At 39.9% G+C, this 19,189-nt stretch overlaps 1 protein-coding gene across 5 annotated transcripts; it reads right to left on the bottom strand.

The window, feature by feature from the left end:
- Positions 1–403: 403 nt before the first annotated feature.
- On the bottom strand, positions 404–8,057 carry ankrd49 (ankyrin repeat domain 49). Of its 5 annotated transcripts, none has more exons than XM_030736684.1 (3): positions 7,742–8,057; positions 5,807–6,025; positions 404–1,140 (listed from the first exon to the last, which is right to left on the bottom strand). In XM_030736684.1, the coding sequence occupies exons 2-3, from the start codon at positions 6,017–6,019 to the stop codon at positions 664–666; spliced, it is 690 nt and encodes a 229-aa protein (XP_030592544.1). In that variant the 5' UTR covers positions 6,020–6,025; positions 7,742–8,057; the 3' UTR covers positions 404–663. The 5 variants fall into 5 exon arrangements, with proteins under 5 accessions (XP_030592544.1, XP_030592532.1, XP_030592539.1 ...); XM_030736672.1 differs by having other exon boundaries at positions 5,807–6,028; positions 7,742–8,056; XM_030736679.1 differs by having other exon boundaries at positions 7,752–8,056.
- Positions 8,058–19,189: the final 11,132 nt, after the last annotated feature.

The raw sequence follows: 19,189 nt of genomic DNA, 5'->3' as shown, positions 1-19,189 counted from the left end.
TAAAAGATAAAGTGACCAGCGAGTGTAAAAAGTTAGGTGCCAAGTACAAAAGAAAAAGTAATAGTTATGACTTTGGAGTTTTCTGGATGTGCCTACAAGGAAAACATTCGAAGGTTAAAAAAAAAAAAATTCCACATGATGAGACTTCTAGTTAATAGGTGGATACTAAAATAACTACTCACCTATAATTCTTTGAATTCCTGATATGTAAATGTCAGTGAACAATTGTTACTCAGCAACACAGCTTGAATCCGATCACGGTGTCTTTTAGATCCTCAGAAAACCTATAATTTCAGCTTTAAGAGACTTTTAAAGCGTGTGATCTATTGTGAAGTATAAAAGAAGAAACTTTAAATCTAATTACAAAGAAGAACAACTGGTCAAAGAAAAAAAAAATTGACATTCACATTTATTACATTGGTTCAAAAGGAAATGTGACTATTTCACCATTTCAGAAGCAAGAATACAAGGGCATCCACATTGTCTTTTAAACATTCCCATTCTGTTGAAATATGACCCAGTCTATATAGTAGGCAGAGTAACAGATTAAAATTTTTTTTTTTTTTTCCTAGTGATATATTAACCTTGCATTTGTATACCCAAATGTACTTTCACGGACAAGAACAGATTAAAAACCTAATGTGACAGACTGGTTTTTTTTGTTCATGAGATGGGTACCACATTCACACAGTCTTCAACCATCTCAAACATAAAGTGATGGGGGCCACTACGTCGGGCCACTTCAGTGGCAGTCTCCCCACTGCTGGTGCGCAGCCCCGGCTTCAGATGGCGCTGAGAGAGCAGCAGCTCTAAGGTGCGTCTCGAGTCTGTTTTTGAGAAGCTTGTGTAGGAAGCAGCGAGGTGTAATGGTGTGAGCCCACCGTTGGTCTGCGCGTTCAATTCGGCTCCATGCTGCAGGAGACAACTCGCCACAGAGACGCGACTCCAACGACAAGCGCTGTGAAGGGGGGTCCAGCCATCAATGGTGCGAGGGTTGACCTTTGAGCCGCTGGCAAGCAGAGCGGAAACAATTTCAACGTGGCCGCTGTATGCTGCACGGTGCAGGGGAGTGTAACCATCTTCATCCCAGCAGTGCACCAGTAAAGGATCAGCAGCTAACAAACTCCGGACTGTGGAAAGCTGAAAGAAAGTCACAGAAACTCAGGAGATGAGATTTTTTTTTTTTTTTTTAAATCGAAGCTGCATCTTCTAAAAGAAATCTTAATAATTTAAAATTTATCTTCAACTCTGGGAAAGTCATCACAAGGTCAGCATTATCTATGCTTTGTGCAAGGTGTAAATAGTCACACCAATGGGATTATGATGGGATTATTCCTTTACTCACTGAGCAGTTCTGAAGCTTGTAAAACAGTGCTATGCAAACTTCAAAATAAAGTTTGTGCCTCACTGCTGCAACCTTAGACAGCATAAAAGATGAATTCAGCTACTGTGATGTCACCCATTAGATCTGCTGAGCCTTGAGATGAGCGTATTTGCAGTTGTCATCTTGGCATTTTGAAACTGGATGTGACGTTGAGGTGCAGATCCAACTGAGAAATGGCATCCTCAATGGCTACCCACTTCTGATGGATAAGTCAGTCCTCAGTGAGCATGACCTGGAAAATTTTCCTGACTATAGCCAGACCAAATTTTACTGAATGTGCTTAATGTTTTATTTAGTATCACCTGAAATGAGAGACTGAGACAGTAAACTCAGCAGCAAAGATTTTACAGAGGTCCCGGCAGTTCTTGGTCATTTTCCCATATGTTTTTGCAACCACAGCTATCAACCCATGATGGCATTTAAAGACAACTACAGGCTGAAAGCACTTCGGCACTGGCTTAACTTTTCAGACTTCAAAGCTACGTCCATCTTTTGCACCGTCTATGACTGCAATCAACATGTTTCAAAAAGTTAAACCATTTGCTTTTACTTTGAAAGCAAATGGTTTTCATTTCCAGTTTGCATTGCTCTTTTCAGTGCGAGTAGTTGGCTAATGTGTGCAGACAAGTTGGCATCATCCATGCAAACTACAGGTGACTGTGGCAATCTGACCAATTTCACCTAGTGACTGCCAGCAACCACTGGCTAGCAAATACACATTGTTGACCAGTGGTTGCTAGTGGGTTGCTGACCAATCTCAAGGCCTACGTAATTGGGGCCTAGTGCATCTGTTAAATATAAAGTGAGCTAAAAGTACACTATACATAAATTATGATTTGAAGATAGTAGTGTAAGACTGACAATTAGAGTGCAGAAACAAACATCGCTGTTACAAGATCTTCACCCTGCCAGCTTCCTTGTACAAAGTCAGTTTAAGGTCAAACTGAAAACACAGAAGGCAAAAAGTTCAGAGAAATTACAGCACACGAGTGGGCGTCCAGTGTCCTGCCTCCTACACGCTTGTAGCCACGTTCTTAGCCAAAGATAAACTGACTTTTTCCAAGGGTGAGAACGCATCTGATGCAGACAATCTCTTGCTGTAAGCTACATGAAAAAAAAAGGAAATTTGGACAGCACTGTGAAATGATTCTCCTAATATTATCAGCACTTATTGTCTGAAAAATACTCAACTCTACTTCTTACTCAGTGAAAAGCGAAAATTTATAATGGAGACAAATAACTGAATTATTTGAGATTTTATTCTACACACGTATCTTCTGCAATTGTGTTGAGGGAAACTGCTGGATCCTGACGGTGTTACAATGCACATAATGAACTGTGATTAAATTAGGCTGAAACCAGTTTAATTATCTGCAGGATATATTGTTTAAATTAAATGTGCTCTCTCTTTATTAACTGCTCCCTTTCTGTGTTGCTCGGTGTCTCGTGGTATGCAAAGTCAGATGCTAAATTTACTACAGATCTCATAAAATAGTTTACTTAGTTTTTGTTCTGGATTAGAAAAAAAAGGTAAAATTTTTTTTTTTGTTAGAGAGCAGCAGAAAAAATAGCCATTAAAAAAGCATCCAAATGTCAACACAAAGAAAAGCCAAAGGGCTGAATTATACAAGAAATCAACTACACTCCATTTAAACCTCCACGGTGTGTTTGTTGAAAAAATTCAAAACTGAAAATAAATTAAGGTTATCAAAACCATCTTGTCAAGGTTTCTGTGGGTTTTTTTTTTTAAATCATCAGTCATCTATATTATTAATAATTTTATTGCCAAAATAAAGATAACGCAGGTTAATGCAAAGTGCAGTTTCTAAATGATAATTTCATTTGTTAAAAACCAAACCTAACAGGCCCTGTGTGAAAAATAATTGCCCCTAAATCTAATAACCGGTTGCACCACCCATGGCAGCAAGAACTGCAATCAGGCATTTCACATCAATTTTGGTCCACTCACTTTGACCCACAATTGTTTTAATTCAGCCACACTGGAGGAGGGTTTTCCAGCACAAATGGCCATGAATGGTCACGAATGAGAGGCTTTGGCATGACCAATCAGATTTAAGTCTAGGCTTTGACTACACCACTCCAAAACCCCAAACCCTAAATTTGTTTTGTAGCTATTCTCGGGTGGACTTGCTGGTGTGTTTCGGATCATTTTCCTGCTGCATAACCCAAGTGTAACAGTGACCTTGAGCTTCAGAGCACAAACAGATGGCTGGACATTCTCCTTTCTGGTAGAGAGCAGAATTCATGTCTCTGTCAATTATGGCAAGTCGTACAGGTCCTGAAGCAGCAAAGCAGCCCCAGACCATCCCATAAAACTGTTTTAATCTTCACATTTATTGTTAACCTGGATACAAGTTGATTACTTTTACCATTCCTCTACCCCCACACTTAGATGGTCCCTCCCTTTACATGTCAGTAAGAATTTTATGTAGTGACTAGTTACTGTTACTACAGAGGAGCACATTTAGTGCAAGACTCATCCCACCAAAATGCACCACAGAGCGCCACAGGAGGTCATTCCTACCTGTGGCCATCAAACTTTATAACTCTTCCCTTAATGGGCAACACTATAGTTGATCTGTGCAATTAATTATGTATGCAATATCTCAGAGGTGCAATAATTTGAACTGCTTATACAGTATGTTCCAGATTTATATTTATTAATCACAGCCACCGCCTTTACTGTATTCATAAGAATTCTCGTGTACATATTGCAAATTTCTCTTTTTGGTTTTAAATTATTAGTGTTTTTCTTTTTATATGATAAATGGTTGCAGCTGTAACAACTGAAAGTTCCCTCTGGGATCAATAAATATGTATGAATCTGATTCCATTAGTTTTCCCCCTTTTTTTTCCCTCCTTTTCCCGAAGGTGCTGTTTTTGTTTTGTTTTTTAAACTGGTGCAGCAGTTGATGACCCATTGTGTTTTTCTACTTGCTCTGTCCTCTTACTCTTATTATAAAAATCAGTACTGAATGATGGCACACCACGCACAGCATATCACGAGTTCAGACAGAATAAAGTCATGTTTAGCCACTTCTTAGGCCTCAGTCACACAGGCCTAGAGGCTGGTCGGTGGCTCAGTGTCATATCTATTGATGGCTGTTCTGTTCTGGGCTGGGTTATTACTGCTGCTGCAGGATTTCCATTATTGCAGATGGAAATGATTTGCTTTGATTTTGATTTAAACCTTAAGCACTGATGAGTCACACCAGTCAATTTTGTTTTGAGTGTTTGTTTTGTAAGCAACTCAGTGACGGTTAACATATAATATACAAGTACATACTATATGTAACAAAACCTATGCTTTTAAAGTGAAAACCTCGTCAGTGGAAATGTGGTAAGAGATTCCCAGAGGTTTTTGTTTTTTTCTGAGCTCTGAATATACATTTAGGAGTATACTGTAGCCAGTGAAACGCACCTATCACATTTACAGGACTGTGCTAATTAGAGTTAATGCAAGCAGTGACAACACATCAAGAATAACTGAGGTATGAGGACTAGAAATAACCTTGTGTTCTGCTAAGTGGTCTTAATAATACTACACTAAAATTACCCTGTAGATGAACAAGAGAGGAAAACACAGCAGGAGAGGCTGTGATGTAACTAAAGAGAGTGGACAATCTCCTGCATGGGCCAGCCAGTTATTTGAAATAGGGCAGTACCTTATCATATTGGCTACGATAGCACTGGTATAAATTTTTAAGCAATATAAAAGTGTCACATCATGATATTAATGATATAGCAAAGTCGTGTGTTTTTCCCTGGCGTGCACAATGACAAGATAAAACCCAGATGTGTCAGAGCTAGAGCCGTGTGTCAGCCTCCCATAACAATTTGTTAAAGTATCTCTCTTTTTACTAAACTCCAACAAATCACAATGTTTTGGAAAATATGCAAGAAAATTGCTCCTGCTAAAGATGGAAAGAACAAATGCATTTCACCACTTGAGACAAAAACACACCGTCGAGTACAACCAGGCTATGAAGTCAAATAAGGAAGAGATACGAGCAGCTGGTGATACGGAAAAGCAACTGGTTAAACAGTCTGACCCAAAATACATTCCAGGCAGAATATATATTCCAGTTTTATTATGTGAAAATATTGTGCAGCTCCTGAAGAGCTACAAGTTATGTTACTTTAGTGACTGTTAAACTGAAGTGGTAAGCAGTCATGTTGTACTTTTACTTAAAATTACCAGGGAAAACTGCTGTGCTGCTGTCACCTTTTTTTGGTAGATTCACACTTCAAACAGGTGGTCTCATCACTGACAGCAGCTCACAGCTGCACTCACTGATAACCTCCTCCCCCATAATTATCACAAATGTCTTGAAAAAAATAATAACATAATTTTTGAGGCTATAATCTGTAAAGACTGTGTGAGAACAAAACTGGACTTACACGACTGTTTTCGGCTGCCCACAGAATGAGCTCTTTTGGTTCATCTTTCAGAGCTTCCTCCTTTTTCAGATACCACTCCTCATTGTGCTCCGTCTCCTCTGCTTCCTCTTCATCCTCCTTGCTTCCGGTCCACATGCTGCCAGACCCTCGGGGGATCAGCTGTCCATGTGTGTCAAGAAGTTCAAGCTGGTTGAAATCTTCTGGAAACTCCATCACTCACTGCTATTGACAAAGACACGACACAGTTATAAGTTTGCTCCTTGAAGCCCTTGAGTTGAATTTAGCAATAACACCAGTGATTCAGCCAAAGAGCCAATTAATTTCTACCTTGTGTTTGTGTAAGACATGAGCTGACCTGCCTCAGGTCTCTTTTTCACTCATCTGTTAGAAGAGTGGCCAGACTATTGCTCATTTAATATCTACTTTTAAAAACTGTTGTTGCTTTTACCACATCTTTAAAATGTAAGTGTGGAGCAAACTTAAAGCCTGCCAGCTCCTTTATTTCACCCCCGCTCTTTGTTGATCACAGTGGCCATAGATGCAAATGTCCAACAGCATAAGGATACAGAAACATATCCAGCTAATGTGCATAAAGTGCCTCACTGCTAACATTTGAGTTCCATTCGTTGCAAATCAATCATCAAGGAAGAATTTGTTGTGCACAGATGGTTGGATAATTATTTTCATTCTGTTGCTCCTGAAATTTGATATTTGGAACTCAAGAGGAGACAAACAATAAGCCTTCACATCTGTTGTTCCTGTCTGATTGGTTCTTTGCTGTAGTATTGAAACAATGAGAGAATTAATAAGCAGAAAAATAATTAGAACCTATTTTGGTAATTGAAAAATGTCAAATATTGTCCTTTCTGGTTTCACAAATGTGAGATGTCATTCCATTATTCTACATGTCATTCCGCAATATGGCTAACTGATTGTTAGACATCACAACAGAAACCAATAATAATAATAATAATATTAATAATAATCAGGGTTCTAGATTCTCATATCAGATTTTAGCATTTTTTTCCCCTTCATGCCAGTCTAAATGAAATCTCTTCAGTTGGACAATGCTGACAAAAGGGTTAGAAAATAATTGAGAATTCACTGAAGGTGAAATCACAAAAAAGTAACTATATGAAAGTTATAACAATGTTTAATTTTACAAGGTGTGACTGTAAAAGCTCTGTGATTCTGCCTATTAAAAAATACATTTAAAAAACATATACGACTGATTACAGGTAGCATCCATAGGCCGGCTCCATGCACAGATCTGTAATGACCACTTGCACTTTTGCTTCTGCAATCCACACTGGACAAAAAAGGTGATCATTCAACTTGGATGGTTGTGGTAGTGTGGCTCAGGATGTTAGAGTAAAACCCTGATTTGACAGCCTAACCATTGGGGATGGATTCACAGCGCACAACACCGTAAATGTCAGAACAACAACAACAAAAGTTACTGTTGGTTCTGAAAGGTGTCGGGAATCACAGTGCATTGCAGTTTGTTGTGTATGGGGCTGAACAGCCACTGACTCTTGTCCACCACCAAAAGTGCATTGCTTATCTGGGGAACAGCTGGCACCAGGATGCACACGGAGACAGTGTGATGCTTTGGGTAATGTTCTGCTAGGAAACCTTGGGTCCTGCCATCCATGTGGATGTTACTTTGAAACGTACCTGCAGACCATGTACAACGGTAACGGTAAACGGTATTCCCTGATGTCTGTGGTCTCTTTAAGCAGGATAATGCACCCCGCCACAAAACAAAAATGGTTCAGGAAAGAGTCTGAGGGGTTGCCAACTTTATGTGAGTACGCTACAGGAAAACAGTGAACCCGCAACTGATTGTAAGGCATATATAAGGATTATGGCGACTGTGGAAGAGGAAGAGGAGTTAGATTAACAGTTACAAACAGTTCATTACATTTAAATCACCTTTACACACCTCGAACTGTTCAGTCAGCTGCAGTTGTCGAAGGATGTTGACAAAATGCACCGTGGCGTACAATGGCTGTGTTTTGACGTCATACGTAACCGTTAAGCCCGCTATTTGAGCAGCATCGTTCTTCAACGCACTGAAAGCCACAGATTAGATTTAACTGGTAAAACGAAGCCGAGTGAATTTCACCCTCATCGTCACCCGCAGAAAAACACGCTGCTGTGAGGACAGGCGGGATATGTAGTTGTTCGCCAAGTCACCGTCAGAGAGACAGGGCGTTAAAAGACTTCATTACCCATAAGCACTCTCGGAGGTTTGCGTCTTCTTTCAGTAGTCATGCTGCTGCTTCCGCTTGGCAGAAATTTGGCACCAGTGTTATGAATGCAGACGTATTAAACAGATTAATAAAACAGTTTGACATTTATCCATAAAATGCGTAAGATTTTGTAAAGATCGAAAATTGAAGCGTCTTTTCGTCAAGCGACTGTGTTTATCAGCAACATCTAAAACAAAAGAGAATTGAAAAAAGTTTTTAAGGTACACAATTTTAATTCTAGATTATGAGCTATTTTTTTTAATAATAAATAATTGTACAAGTGAAATGCCCCTTCTATTAAACGGTGTTGAATTTAATAAATGAGTTGTTTAGAAAGCACATAGATAGATAGATAGATAGATAGATAGATAGATAGATAGATAGATAGATAGATAGATAGATAGATAGATAGATAGATAGACACTTTATTGACCCCGCAAGGGGAATTATTACATATAAAGTACTGATCCTAAATACACTGGTCAAGCATAACATTATCACCACCTGCCTAATATTGTGTTGGCATGAACTCCACTAACCTCCTGAAGGTGTACTGTGGCATTTGGCACCAAGATGCTAGCAATACTTCCTTTAAGTCCTGTAAGTTTTGAGGTGGAGCCTCCATGGATGGCCCACAGATACTCAATTGGATTGAGATCTGGGGAATCTGGAGGCCAAGTCAACACTTCAAACTTGTTGCTGTGCTCCTCAAACCATTACTGAACCATTTTTGCTTTGTGGGAGGGTGCATTATCCTGCTGAAACTGTTTCTATGAAAGGGTGGAGCAGGTCTGCAGCAATGCTTAGTTAGGTAGGTGGTATGTGTCAAAGTAACATCCACATGGAATCCTTGAACCTTGAATCCTTCGTCCATTTCTCCATGGTCCAGTTTTGATGCTCATGTGGCCATTGTTGGCGCTTTCGGCAGGTGGCAGGGGTCATCTGGGCTGCATGGGCATCTTGATTGTGCTGCAGCTATCGCAAGAGACTGCGATATACTGTGTATTCTGACAATATTTAATCAGAACCAGTGATAATTGTGGTGATAGCAAACAGTTCCAATACAAACCGGGTGATCAACTGTTGGCTGGAACCTTGGAATATCTATAGAGCAAACAATATATTGTACGGTGAACATAAATAGAGCCATTAAAGAAACGTATAAAATGTATTCATAAATGACTCCACTAAAATAACTCTGCTGATTGAGGGTGAACTAAGAATCAGAATAATCATAAACGTATTTTAAAGATGGAAAAATGCAGGGTGTGATCATAACACTTTGCCCCTTCCACTACCCTCACATCCAGGATTGTCACTAATGATGAGAGTTGGGTCTCCAGCTGCAACAAGGTGACAAAACGGGAGTTTCCCATGAGGAGTTCCCAGTGTCCAAACTGGAAAATAAGCAGCATGACCAGGAGCATGTTTGTTTTGTTCTGACGTTTATGGTGTTGTGCACTGTGAATCCAACCCAGTCAAAGCAGGGTTTTACTCCAACATCCTGAGCAACCCTAACCCTCCAAATTGATCTTCCTGTGATTTTTGTCTTCTTTCACAAAAAGGTATTCAGGTTGAATGGTCGCCTTTTTCGTCCAGTGTGCACTGCAGAAGCACAAGTGCAAAAGGTCAGAACAGTTCTGTGTATGGAGCTGGCCAATAGATGCTACCTGTAAGACTGAGATCAGCCAGATATGTTTTTCTAATTAATTTTTTTAATAAGCAAAATTACAGAGCATTTTTCAAAATAGGTTCTAATCATTTTTCTGCTTATTAATTCTCTCATTGTTTCAGTACTACAACAAAGAAAGAATCAGACGTGGGAACAACAGATGTGAAAGCCTATTGTTTGTCTCCTCTTGAGGTGCAAATATCAAATTTTAAAAGCAACGGAATTAAAAATAATTATGCAAACATCTGTGCACAACAAATGACAGGTCAGCATGGGCACCCTGACTGGTCTGCGGCTATGTAGCCTCATGCACAACAAACTCTGATGCACTGTGTATTCTGACACCTTTTTATCAGAACCAGCATGAATGTTTTCAGCAATCTGAGCTACACTAGCTTGTCTGTTGGTTTGGCTTGATAGACACTGACCACTACAGACCAGGAACAGCCCACAAGAGCTGCAGTTTTGGAGATGCTCTGACCCAGTTGTCTAGCCATCACAATTTGGCCCTTGTCAGGCTCACTCAGATCCTTACACTTGAACATTTTTCCTTCTTCTAACACATCAGCTTCAAGGACAAAATGTTCACTTGCTCCCTAATATATCCTACCCACTAACAGGTGTCACGATGAAGAGATAATCAGTGTTATTCAGATAATCAGTGGTCATAATGATATGCCTTTTCAGTGTACAGCACTGTGCAAAAGTATTGAGTTACCCCTCATTTCTTTATAGTTTGCATCCAAGGAGCCAGACCTTCTTGTGATTTTCTAAAGTGGTCTTGAGCACTGTAGTTCTCCAGGCTTTCTGAAGGTTTTTCAAAGTTTTTCTTTGGACATTGGCTGCGTTTTCATCCATTTTCAGTCCAGTCCTTGTACCTGACCATTTTCAGAGGAATGACACTGACCGATGAATTATTTAGTATTAAAAAGCACCTAACTCAAGGGATGAACCAGTGTTGTGTCTACATAATAACAACTTTGCAAGCAACAAATTTAAAATGATATCTTTAGGCACTTTGTTACTAGCAGCCTGTTACAAAAACATACCATTTGCTCTAGTTTCTTTTGTTAAAGCCATGAAAAATGACAACAATCACAATTTGTCACACAAAACAATATTCTTCCACTAATAAGGTGATTCCCAAAGAGCTATTAGCTGAAAACTTGGCATATCTTTGCATGGTATGCAGTGTGCCCTTAAAATATTTGTGTAAACTGAACAAGTGGAAGAGAAGAGAAAAAGTGGCAGGCCTAAAAAAAAACTGTCTAAAGCAGATGAACAATATCTGAAAGTCATGTCATTTAGAAATAGGGAAAAATTCCAGCAAAGGCCAAACGCAGGACCTGAGAGATTAATCTGGTCCTCAAGCTGATCAAGTTACTTATCACAAATGGCATCAGTGGAAGGGTGGCTGTCAAGAAGCCATTCTTAAGGAAGAGAAACAGGGAGAAACGGCTGAGGCATGCCAAAGTACACCAGAACTGGACTGAAAATGAGTGCCAACAGGTATTATGGACTGAGTGTTAATGGAAGAAGTCAGGAGAGAGGTACAGCAGTGAGTGTCTCCAGACATCTGTAAAACAAGGTGGAGGCACTGTCATGACTTTCCCATTTTCCTTGGGAAATATAAAGAAATGAGGGGTGGCTTGAGACTTTTGCACAGTACTGTATATGCCTGTACAGTGTGGACTGATAAAGATGTCACGGACAGCTGTTTTAAAACTTGCTAATGGTAAACCAGTGATGTTCAAATTATTGAACACATTCTAATAAATTATAAATGTTTCAAATGTAATCAGATTGTTAGAATTATTATTTGTTGTTGCTGCATTTTTGCTCCCAGGCAGTGGTGAAAGGCCATGTTGAGATTACTTAGACCATTTTTTTTTTAAGTTTGGCAATTTGCTGCAGGCCAAATCATTAAGGTTTTGGGCACTCACTCTTATGAATTATTCTTATTCATATAGCTTCTGTTTTTTCTTCTCCTTTGGCTGATTGCTTTAGGGGTGGTCACAGTGGCTCAGCTGCCTCCATCTCACCCTGTGCCTAGTGCCCTCTAGCTTTTGAGGCATGCCTTTCAAGGCAGTGCTCTTTTTTTTCTCCTGTTAAAACTGACGTGCTAGATATCAGTGATGATAGTTCAACTTTGAATCGTCAGTTTGCTGTTGTAAATACATTTTTATTTCATAATTGTTGTTTGTCACCAAGATTTAATAACCTCAAATTAGGAGGGTAAAAGACACAAAAACTAACACTGCATGAACTGACAAATTTTATCCACCACAGTTTTACGCTAAGCTGCTGTTAAGTTAAATTAAATACAATTACTGTGAACTGTAAAATTGCTGTTTTTGAATGAGATGATTTTATTTTGGTGCATGAGCACATGAAAAATTGCACAGAAATGCTGTAATTTCCACTTGTGACCACAGAGGCCGCTGTTACTACTCAGCACTCTTACACTTGCTTTGGCTAATACAGGTGGTGGTCATAAAATTAGAATATCATGAAAAAGTTAAATTAATTCAGTAATTCCATTCAAAAAGTGAAACTTGTGTATTATATCCATTCATTACACACAGACTGATATATTTCAAATGTTTGTTTCTTTTAATTTTGATGATTATAACTGACTAACTAATGAAAACCACAAATTCAGTATCTCAGAAAATTAGAATATTACTTAAGACCAATACAAAAAAGGATTTTTAGAAATGTTGGCCAACTGAAAAGTATGAACATGAAAAGTATGAGCATGTACAGCACTCAATACTTAGTTGGGGCTCTTTTGCCTGGATTACTGCAGCAATGCGGCGTGGCATGGAGTCGATCAGTCTGTGGCATCGCTCAGGTGTTATGAGAGTCCAGGTTGCTCTGATAGTGGCCTTCAGCTCTTCTGAATTGTTGGGTCTGGCGTATCGCATCTTTCTCTTCACAGTAGCCCATAGATTTTCTATGGGGTTAAGGTCAGGCGAGTTTGCTGGCCAATTAGGAACAGGGATACCATGGTCCTTAAACAAGGTGCTGGTAGCTTTGGCACTGTGTGCAGGCGCCAAGTCCTGTTGGAAAATGAAATCTGCATCTCCATAAAGTTGGTCAGCATCAGGAAGCATGAAGTGCTCTAAAACTTCCTGGTAGAAGGCTGCATTGACCTTGGACCTCAGAAAACACAGTGGACCAACACCAGCAGATGACATGGCACCCCAAACCATCACTGACTGTGGAAACTTTACACTGGACCTCAAGCAACATGGATTCTGTGCCTCTCCTCTCTTCCTCCAGACTCTGGGACCTTGATTTCCAAAGGAAATGCAAAATTGACTTTGATCAGAGAAAATAACTTTGGAGCACTCAGCAGCAGTCCAGTCCTTTTTGTCTTTAGCCCAGGCGAGACGCTTCTGACACCGTCTCTTGTTCAAGAGTGGCTTGACACAAGGAGTGCGACAGCTGAAACCCATGTCTTGCATATGTTTGTGCGTGGTGGTTCTTGAAGCACTGATTCCAGCTGCAGTCCACTCTTTGTGGATCTCCCCACATTTTTGAATGGGTTTTGTTTCACAATCCTCTCCAGGGTGCAGTTATCCCTGTTGCTTGTACACTTTTTTCTACCACATCTTTTCCTTCCCTTCGCCTCTCTATTAATGTGCTTGGACACAGAACTCTGTGAACAGCCAGCCTCTTTAGCAATGACCTTTTCTGTCTTGCCCTCCTTGTGCAAGGTGTCAAAGGTCATCTTTTGGTCAACTGTCTAGTCAGTAGTCTTCCCCATGATTGTGTAGCCTACAGAACTAGACTGAGAGACCATTTAAAGGCCTTAGCTGATTAGAGTGTGGCACCAGGTGTCTTCAATATTGAACCTTTTCACAATATTCAAATTTTCTGAGATACTGAATTTGGGGTTTTCATTAGTTGTCAGTTATAATCATCAAAATGAAAAGAAACAAACATTTGAAATTTATCAATCTGTGTGTAATGAATGAATATAATATACTAGTTTCACCTTTTGAATGGAATTACTGAAATAAATCAACTTTTTCATGATATTAGAATTTTATGACCAGCACCTGTACTGTCTGGAGCAACTTTAATTTGGAATATTGCACTATACATTATTTGAGCAAAGTGTCCTAAATGTTTTTCTCTCTTATTATTGTGATATTCAATTCATTACTGTGTGGAATAATGAGGGCATTTGATATAAACATAAATTCTTCATGGACTATTGGTTTTAGAGTCATATTGTTTTGGTAGTTTGAATGTAATATTTCTGTAACACCGGGGGATTACAAGTCTTTGGTGCAATGCAATCTGGAGGCTGTATGCCATTTAAATCTCAGCCAAGAACTAATATTCAACTGCTGCACCATTATCGTTATCGCCAACACACACTCCCCAAGGCTAAATTTGTTCATTCAGTTATTCTGTAAATAACAGCACACCTATTGGAGCTCAGTTTAAATTGGATGTTGCTTCAACCTAATTGATAAATAAATAACGATAAATAATCAGCAATTAAATTCAAGGAAATTAAGCCGTTCATAAATCATATCCAACTAACATCCAAACACACAAGAATTTATTCACATTTTGTGACACTAACTCCCCACCCCCTTTAAACTGGTCCTGAGGGCAGATGCATTGAAAGCAGCGAATCCATCAGATGGCTCGACAACAAGAGGGAGAGAAAAAAAATGAAAAGGAAGACCGAGGATTGGGCTCTAATTAGATAACATTAGAGTGCATTAGCAACAGGTGCACACAGGATAGAATCACTATGGCATTTTTTTAGATATGAAAAAAAGACCAAAAAAAAAACAAAAAACTGAGTGATGAGTACAAAATATGTAGTTTTGAACACTGCAGGTATCAGTACATTCACACACGCCAATACTGGAAGAGTTAAGGCTTTTCTTACTTACTGCACAGTTTCTATGCAATTATGTAAAAGTTTGTATGTGGGCATGGGGGAATTGTGCTGACAAATATCTATTTAGTTGTATATTAGTTTCCATGCACTGCAAAAAAACCACATTTAAGATCCTCTGATCTGCTAAACTAGCAGATATTGTTAAAACCATTTGAAGACTTGAACAAAAGCTCTTTTGAAACTTGTTAAGAGTATCTGAATTCAGTAATCTGTGTGCACTGCCAGTTAGATGCCACATTAGCTGCAAGTGGATACAAATAAGTCCCAATCAAGTAAACACAATGTTTTATGTGTCTCTGTGTGATCTTATGAGTTGAGCATAGGGAACCTACATTATTGGTGACCTGATGGTTTTTTTTACTTCGGTTGGGGAAGCTGCGCAAAGATGTGCAGCAATAGAGAAGATGTCTTTATGCAGCCGTAATGATGCTGCTGATCCCTTGTTAAAGCAGTATCTTATTGCTTGTTCCTACTTGAAGGCGAGCCAGAGCAAAAACCCAAACCTTACTGTATCTATTATATAATGACAATGTACCCTCTGAGCAGTGCTTCAGAAATGAGATGTTTACTGATGCTGACCCACCACTAAAGGATCGCTGTAAACACCGGTCAGTATGTATCCCTTCTCTTGTCACTGTAGTTTAAAATGATAACTTTAAGAGTTAAAAAGTCATTCATTGGAACTGGAATTATTTTACTGATCTTGTGCAAAGTATAAAGAAATTAAGCTCCTAATCTCTCTCTACCAGATCTGGTATTAATATGCAAGAGGCATTGTTTTTTCAAAGGCTGCCAAACATGGGAGATTCACTAAGGAACTTGCCAAGCACAGATATCATTATTTGTTGGAGCTGTTGTGCTGGATTTCTGTTGCATAAAATTTAGTAGAGCTACACTTAAGAATATTTTAGAACCAGCTCAATAAGTAATATTGACTCACTGGTTGTTATTCATTCTCAGATTTACAGGGTTTTTTTTAGGTAAGGAGAGTTTACATGTCTCACTCTGGATTGGTGATAAGCAAAAGAAAATATTTCAAAAATGACTCAAATAGAAAATATTTGAAAAAACGTGTCTCTTATTCAAGGAGCTCGAGGTCGTTCATCTTGGCTTATAGTTTTGTAGCTGTTACTGTGTAAAATTGGGGATTTTTTTCCAGGTGGACATGTCAGAAATATTAGTTATAAAGAGAAGACTCTCATATTGCTGTTCCACTGAGCTGTATGTGATAATAGCAAGTTGCATTTCCAGAAAGAGCACCACATTTTTTTTTTTTTAGCATTTTTTCTAAGAGCACCACAAAGCCCCTGCAATTAGCTAGCCAGAGAGGCAAACCTCTCTTGCCAAAATTGACCAATTCACAGCAAAACAGATGGATAAACAGCACCGGGTCCGAAGAAAAATTCATATTTGCAATTTTTGGGTTCAATGTCTCCTTAAAGAAGATTTTTTATTATTTTTTTGGACATTCAGTGTGGCACTGTTGTCTCACCTTTTCCTTCATGCTGCAAGAGGAAGGAGCCACTTAGAGATGCTGCTCTGCAGTGTAAAGCCAGGTTAGCTATTTTCAGCTGTTTCCAGGGTTTAACAGTTGGTTGTTGTCACTTTATATTCTGTGCACAAATGACAGAGTGAGACTGGTAGTGCTCTTCTCTCCTCACTCTTGTCCAGAAAGTGTATATATTTACCCACACTGTTGATCTATTATTTAGCAGAAACAATGAGAGATATTAAAATGGCCCTGGTCAGAAATTCCAGTAATGATTTAAAAAAAAAAAAAAAAAAAAAAAGCAGTAATCAGTGAGTCTCAGTGATCGATGGAAATAAAAATGATCAGCCTACAGTGGACTCAATTCAAAGACACCTTGAAAAACAAAGTGAAAAATGATGCAGCAGATTAGTCCATTTTGTCCAGTAGTTTGTATGGCCCCCCATGTGCTTGTATACATGCCTGGCAATGTTGGGGCATGCTCCTAATGAGATGACGGATGGTGTCCAGGGGAATTTCCACCCAAATCTGGACCAGGGCATCACTGAGCTCCTGGACAGTCTGAGGTGTAATCTGACAGGACTGGATAGACTGAAACATAATGTCCCAGAGGTGTTCTTTTGGATTTAGGTCAGGTGAGCATGGGGTCCAGTCAATTGTATCAGTTCTTTTACCTACCACGATCTGTCTGCATACTCTTGCTGTGCACCAGGAGGATCCCAGGACCCACTGCATCAGTGTAGAGTCTGATAATGGGTCCAAGGATTTCATACCAATATTAATGGCAGTCAGAGTGCAGTTGCCTAGCTTGTAGGCATCCATGGATATGCCTCCCCAGACCATCACTGACTCACCACCAAACTGGTCATACTGAATGATGCTACAGGCAGCATAACGTTCTCCACAACCTTTCTAGACCCTTTCATGTCTGTCACACGTGCTCAGGCAGTGCTCATCCTGTTCCTCCTTGAACAAAGGAGCATATACTGGTCCTGCTGATAGGTTCAAAACTTTCTACGTCCCTGTCCAGCCTTCCTAGAGTAAATTCCTGTCGTAAATTCCTTCTGGAATTTCCTCCATCCTCTTGAGACTATGTTGGGAGACACAGCAAACCTTCTGGTAATGGCACATATTGATGTGCCATCCTGGAGGAGTTGGACTGCCTGTGCAACCTCTGTGGAGTCCAGTTATTACCTAATGACCATGACACTGACCCTAGCCAAATGCAAAACTAGTGAAAAAACAGTCAAAAGAGGAGGAGGGAATAAGTGTCAGTGACCTCCACCTGTAAAACCATTCCTGTTTTGGGAGTTCTCTCATTGTTTCCCCTCAAGTGCACCTGTTGTTAATTTCATTACCATCAAAGCAGCTGAAACAGATTAAAACCCCCCTCTGCTACTTAATTGCTCAGATCAATATTCTAGATGTTTAACTGACTTGATGCTGTACTCTGATTCAAAAGTCTTCCTTTAATTTTTTGGAGCAGTGTATAAAAATCCAGTCAGTGAGTGTCATTCACCCTGGTGTAGCTCATCTAACAGATTTCATTCCCTCTTGTCAACCACTGTGGTACACATTCTGCTCGTACTCTTATCTCATCCATCCTTTTTCTTCTGCTTACGCAGTTCAGGGTGGCTGAGGGCAGAGGCACTGAAGCCTGTTCCAATTGGTATGAAGCAGAGTGCATCCTGGACAGGTTGCCAGTCTGTCACAGAGTGACTGACAGAGAGACAGACATCCATTCATACACACATTCACACCTATGACCAATTTAGATTCATCAGTTAACATCATTCCCTGGGGTTGAGATTCAGCCTGAATTTCTCAAGGCTCTGGACACACCTCTGCAATGTCTTGTAGAAATCTGGCTCCAGTTATAGGGGATCACACTCCTCAGCCTCTGTGGGAGGTTCTACACCAGGATACTGGAGAGGAGAGTCCGTCTGTAAGGCACACCTCTGAGTCAGGAGGAACAATGCAGTTTTTTTTTGTCCTGATTGTAGAACACTGGACCTTTATCCTCTTGAGGATATTTGAGGGTTTGTGGGAGTTTGCTCAACCAATACAAGTGTGTTTTGTGGACTTGGAGAAGGCATTCGACCATGTCCCTTGGGGGATCCTATGGGGGTGCTTTTGGAGTGCAGCTGTGAAGGGTCATTTGGCCCTGTACAACCATAGTGAGAACTTGAAGCATATTCTGGCTGGGCTCTCCTTAGTGATAGGGTGAGGAGAAGAGTAGAGCCTCTACTCTTCCACATCGAAAGGAGCCATTTGCAGTGATTTGGGCATCTGACCAGGATGCCTCCAAGGCGCCTCCTAGGTGAGGTATGTCAGGCTTGTTCTGCTGGAAGGAAGCCTTGGGGCAGAACCAGAACATGCCGGTCTCATTTCTTGGCTGGCGTGGGAACACCATGGAGCTAGCCAGGGAGAGGGAAGTCTGGTCCTGGAATGGATGGAATCAATCGAGCCTTGTCTTTGGACTGAGCACTTGGTGACAACCCATGCAGGCAACATGCAAATTCCACACCAAAAGGCCCTAGCTGGTGCCTTGCTGTGAGGCGACAGTGCTAACCACCACACCACCACGCTCTTAATATTGCACATGCAAGCAATTTACATGTTCTCTTTGAACGTCATCTCTGATTGAATGTTGATTGAATAAGAGTGGTAAGAGCATAATGTTCAATCTAAGTAAATGGACTAAGAGAACATGCAAATTATTTGCATGAATTAACAAAAAAGGAATTATTGATTTAATAGTGAACATCTGGCCTCATGTTCTCACATTTTCCACGCTTCCTTTTATCATCAATCATCACTTCCACATTAAGATAACAGACATTTGTGTGAATGGAGGGAAGTGTGAATAAATCTCACACCACTATTGCTCTTGTATGAATTTTTCACACAAATTATTACTTGTTCACTTGAAATATGACTCAGATGGTGGCACATAATGCGAATGAGTGATGAGTCTGTGACTTCTAAGTAAGTCTAAACAATGCAATGGATTTTTATTATCCACACCATGTTCATA

Source organism: Archocentrus centrarchus, chromosome 1, assembly GCF_007364275.1.
Source record: "Archocentrus centrarchus isolate MPI-CPG fArcCen1 chromosome 1, fArcCen1, whole genome shotgun sequence".
In the NCBI taxonomy this organism is placed as follows: Eukaryota; Metazoa; Chordata; class Actinopteri; order Cichliformes; family Cichlidae; genus Archocentrus; species Archocentrus centrarchus.
Note: the sequence above shows the minus strand (reverse complement) of the source record. Positions and strands in the feature narration are given on the sequence as shown.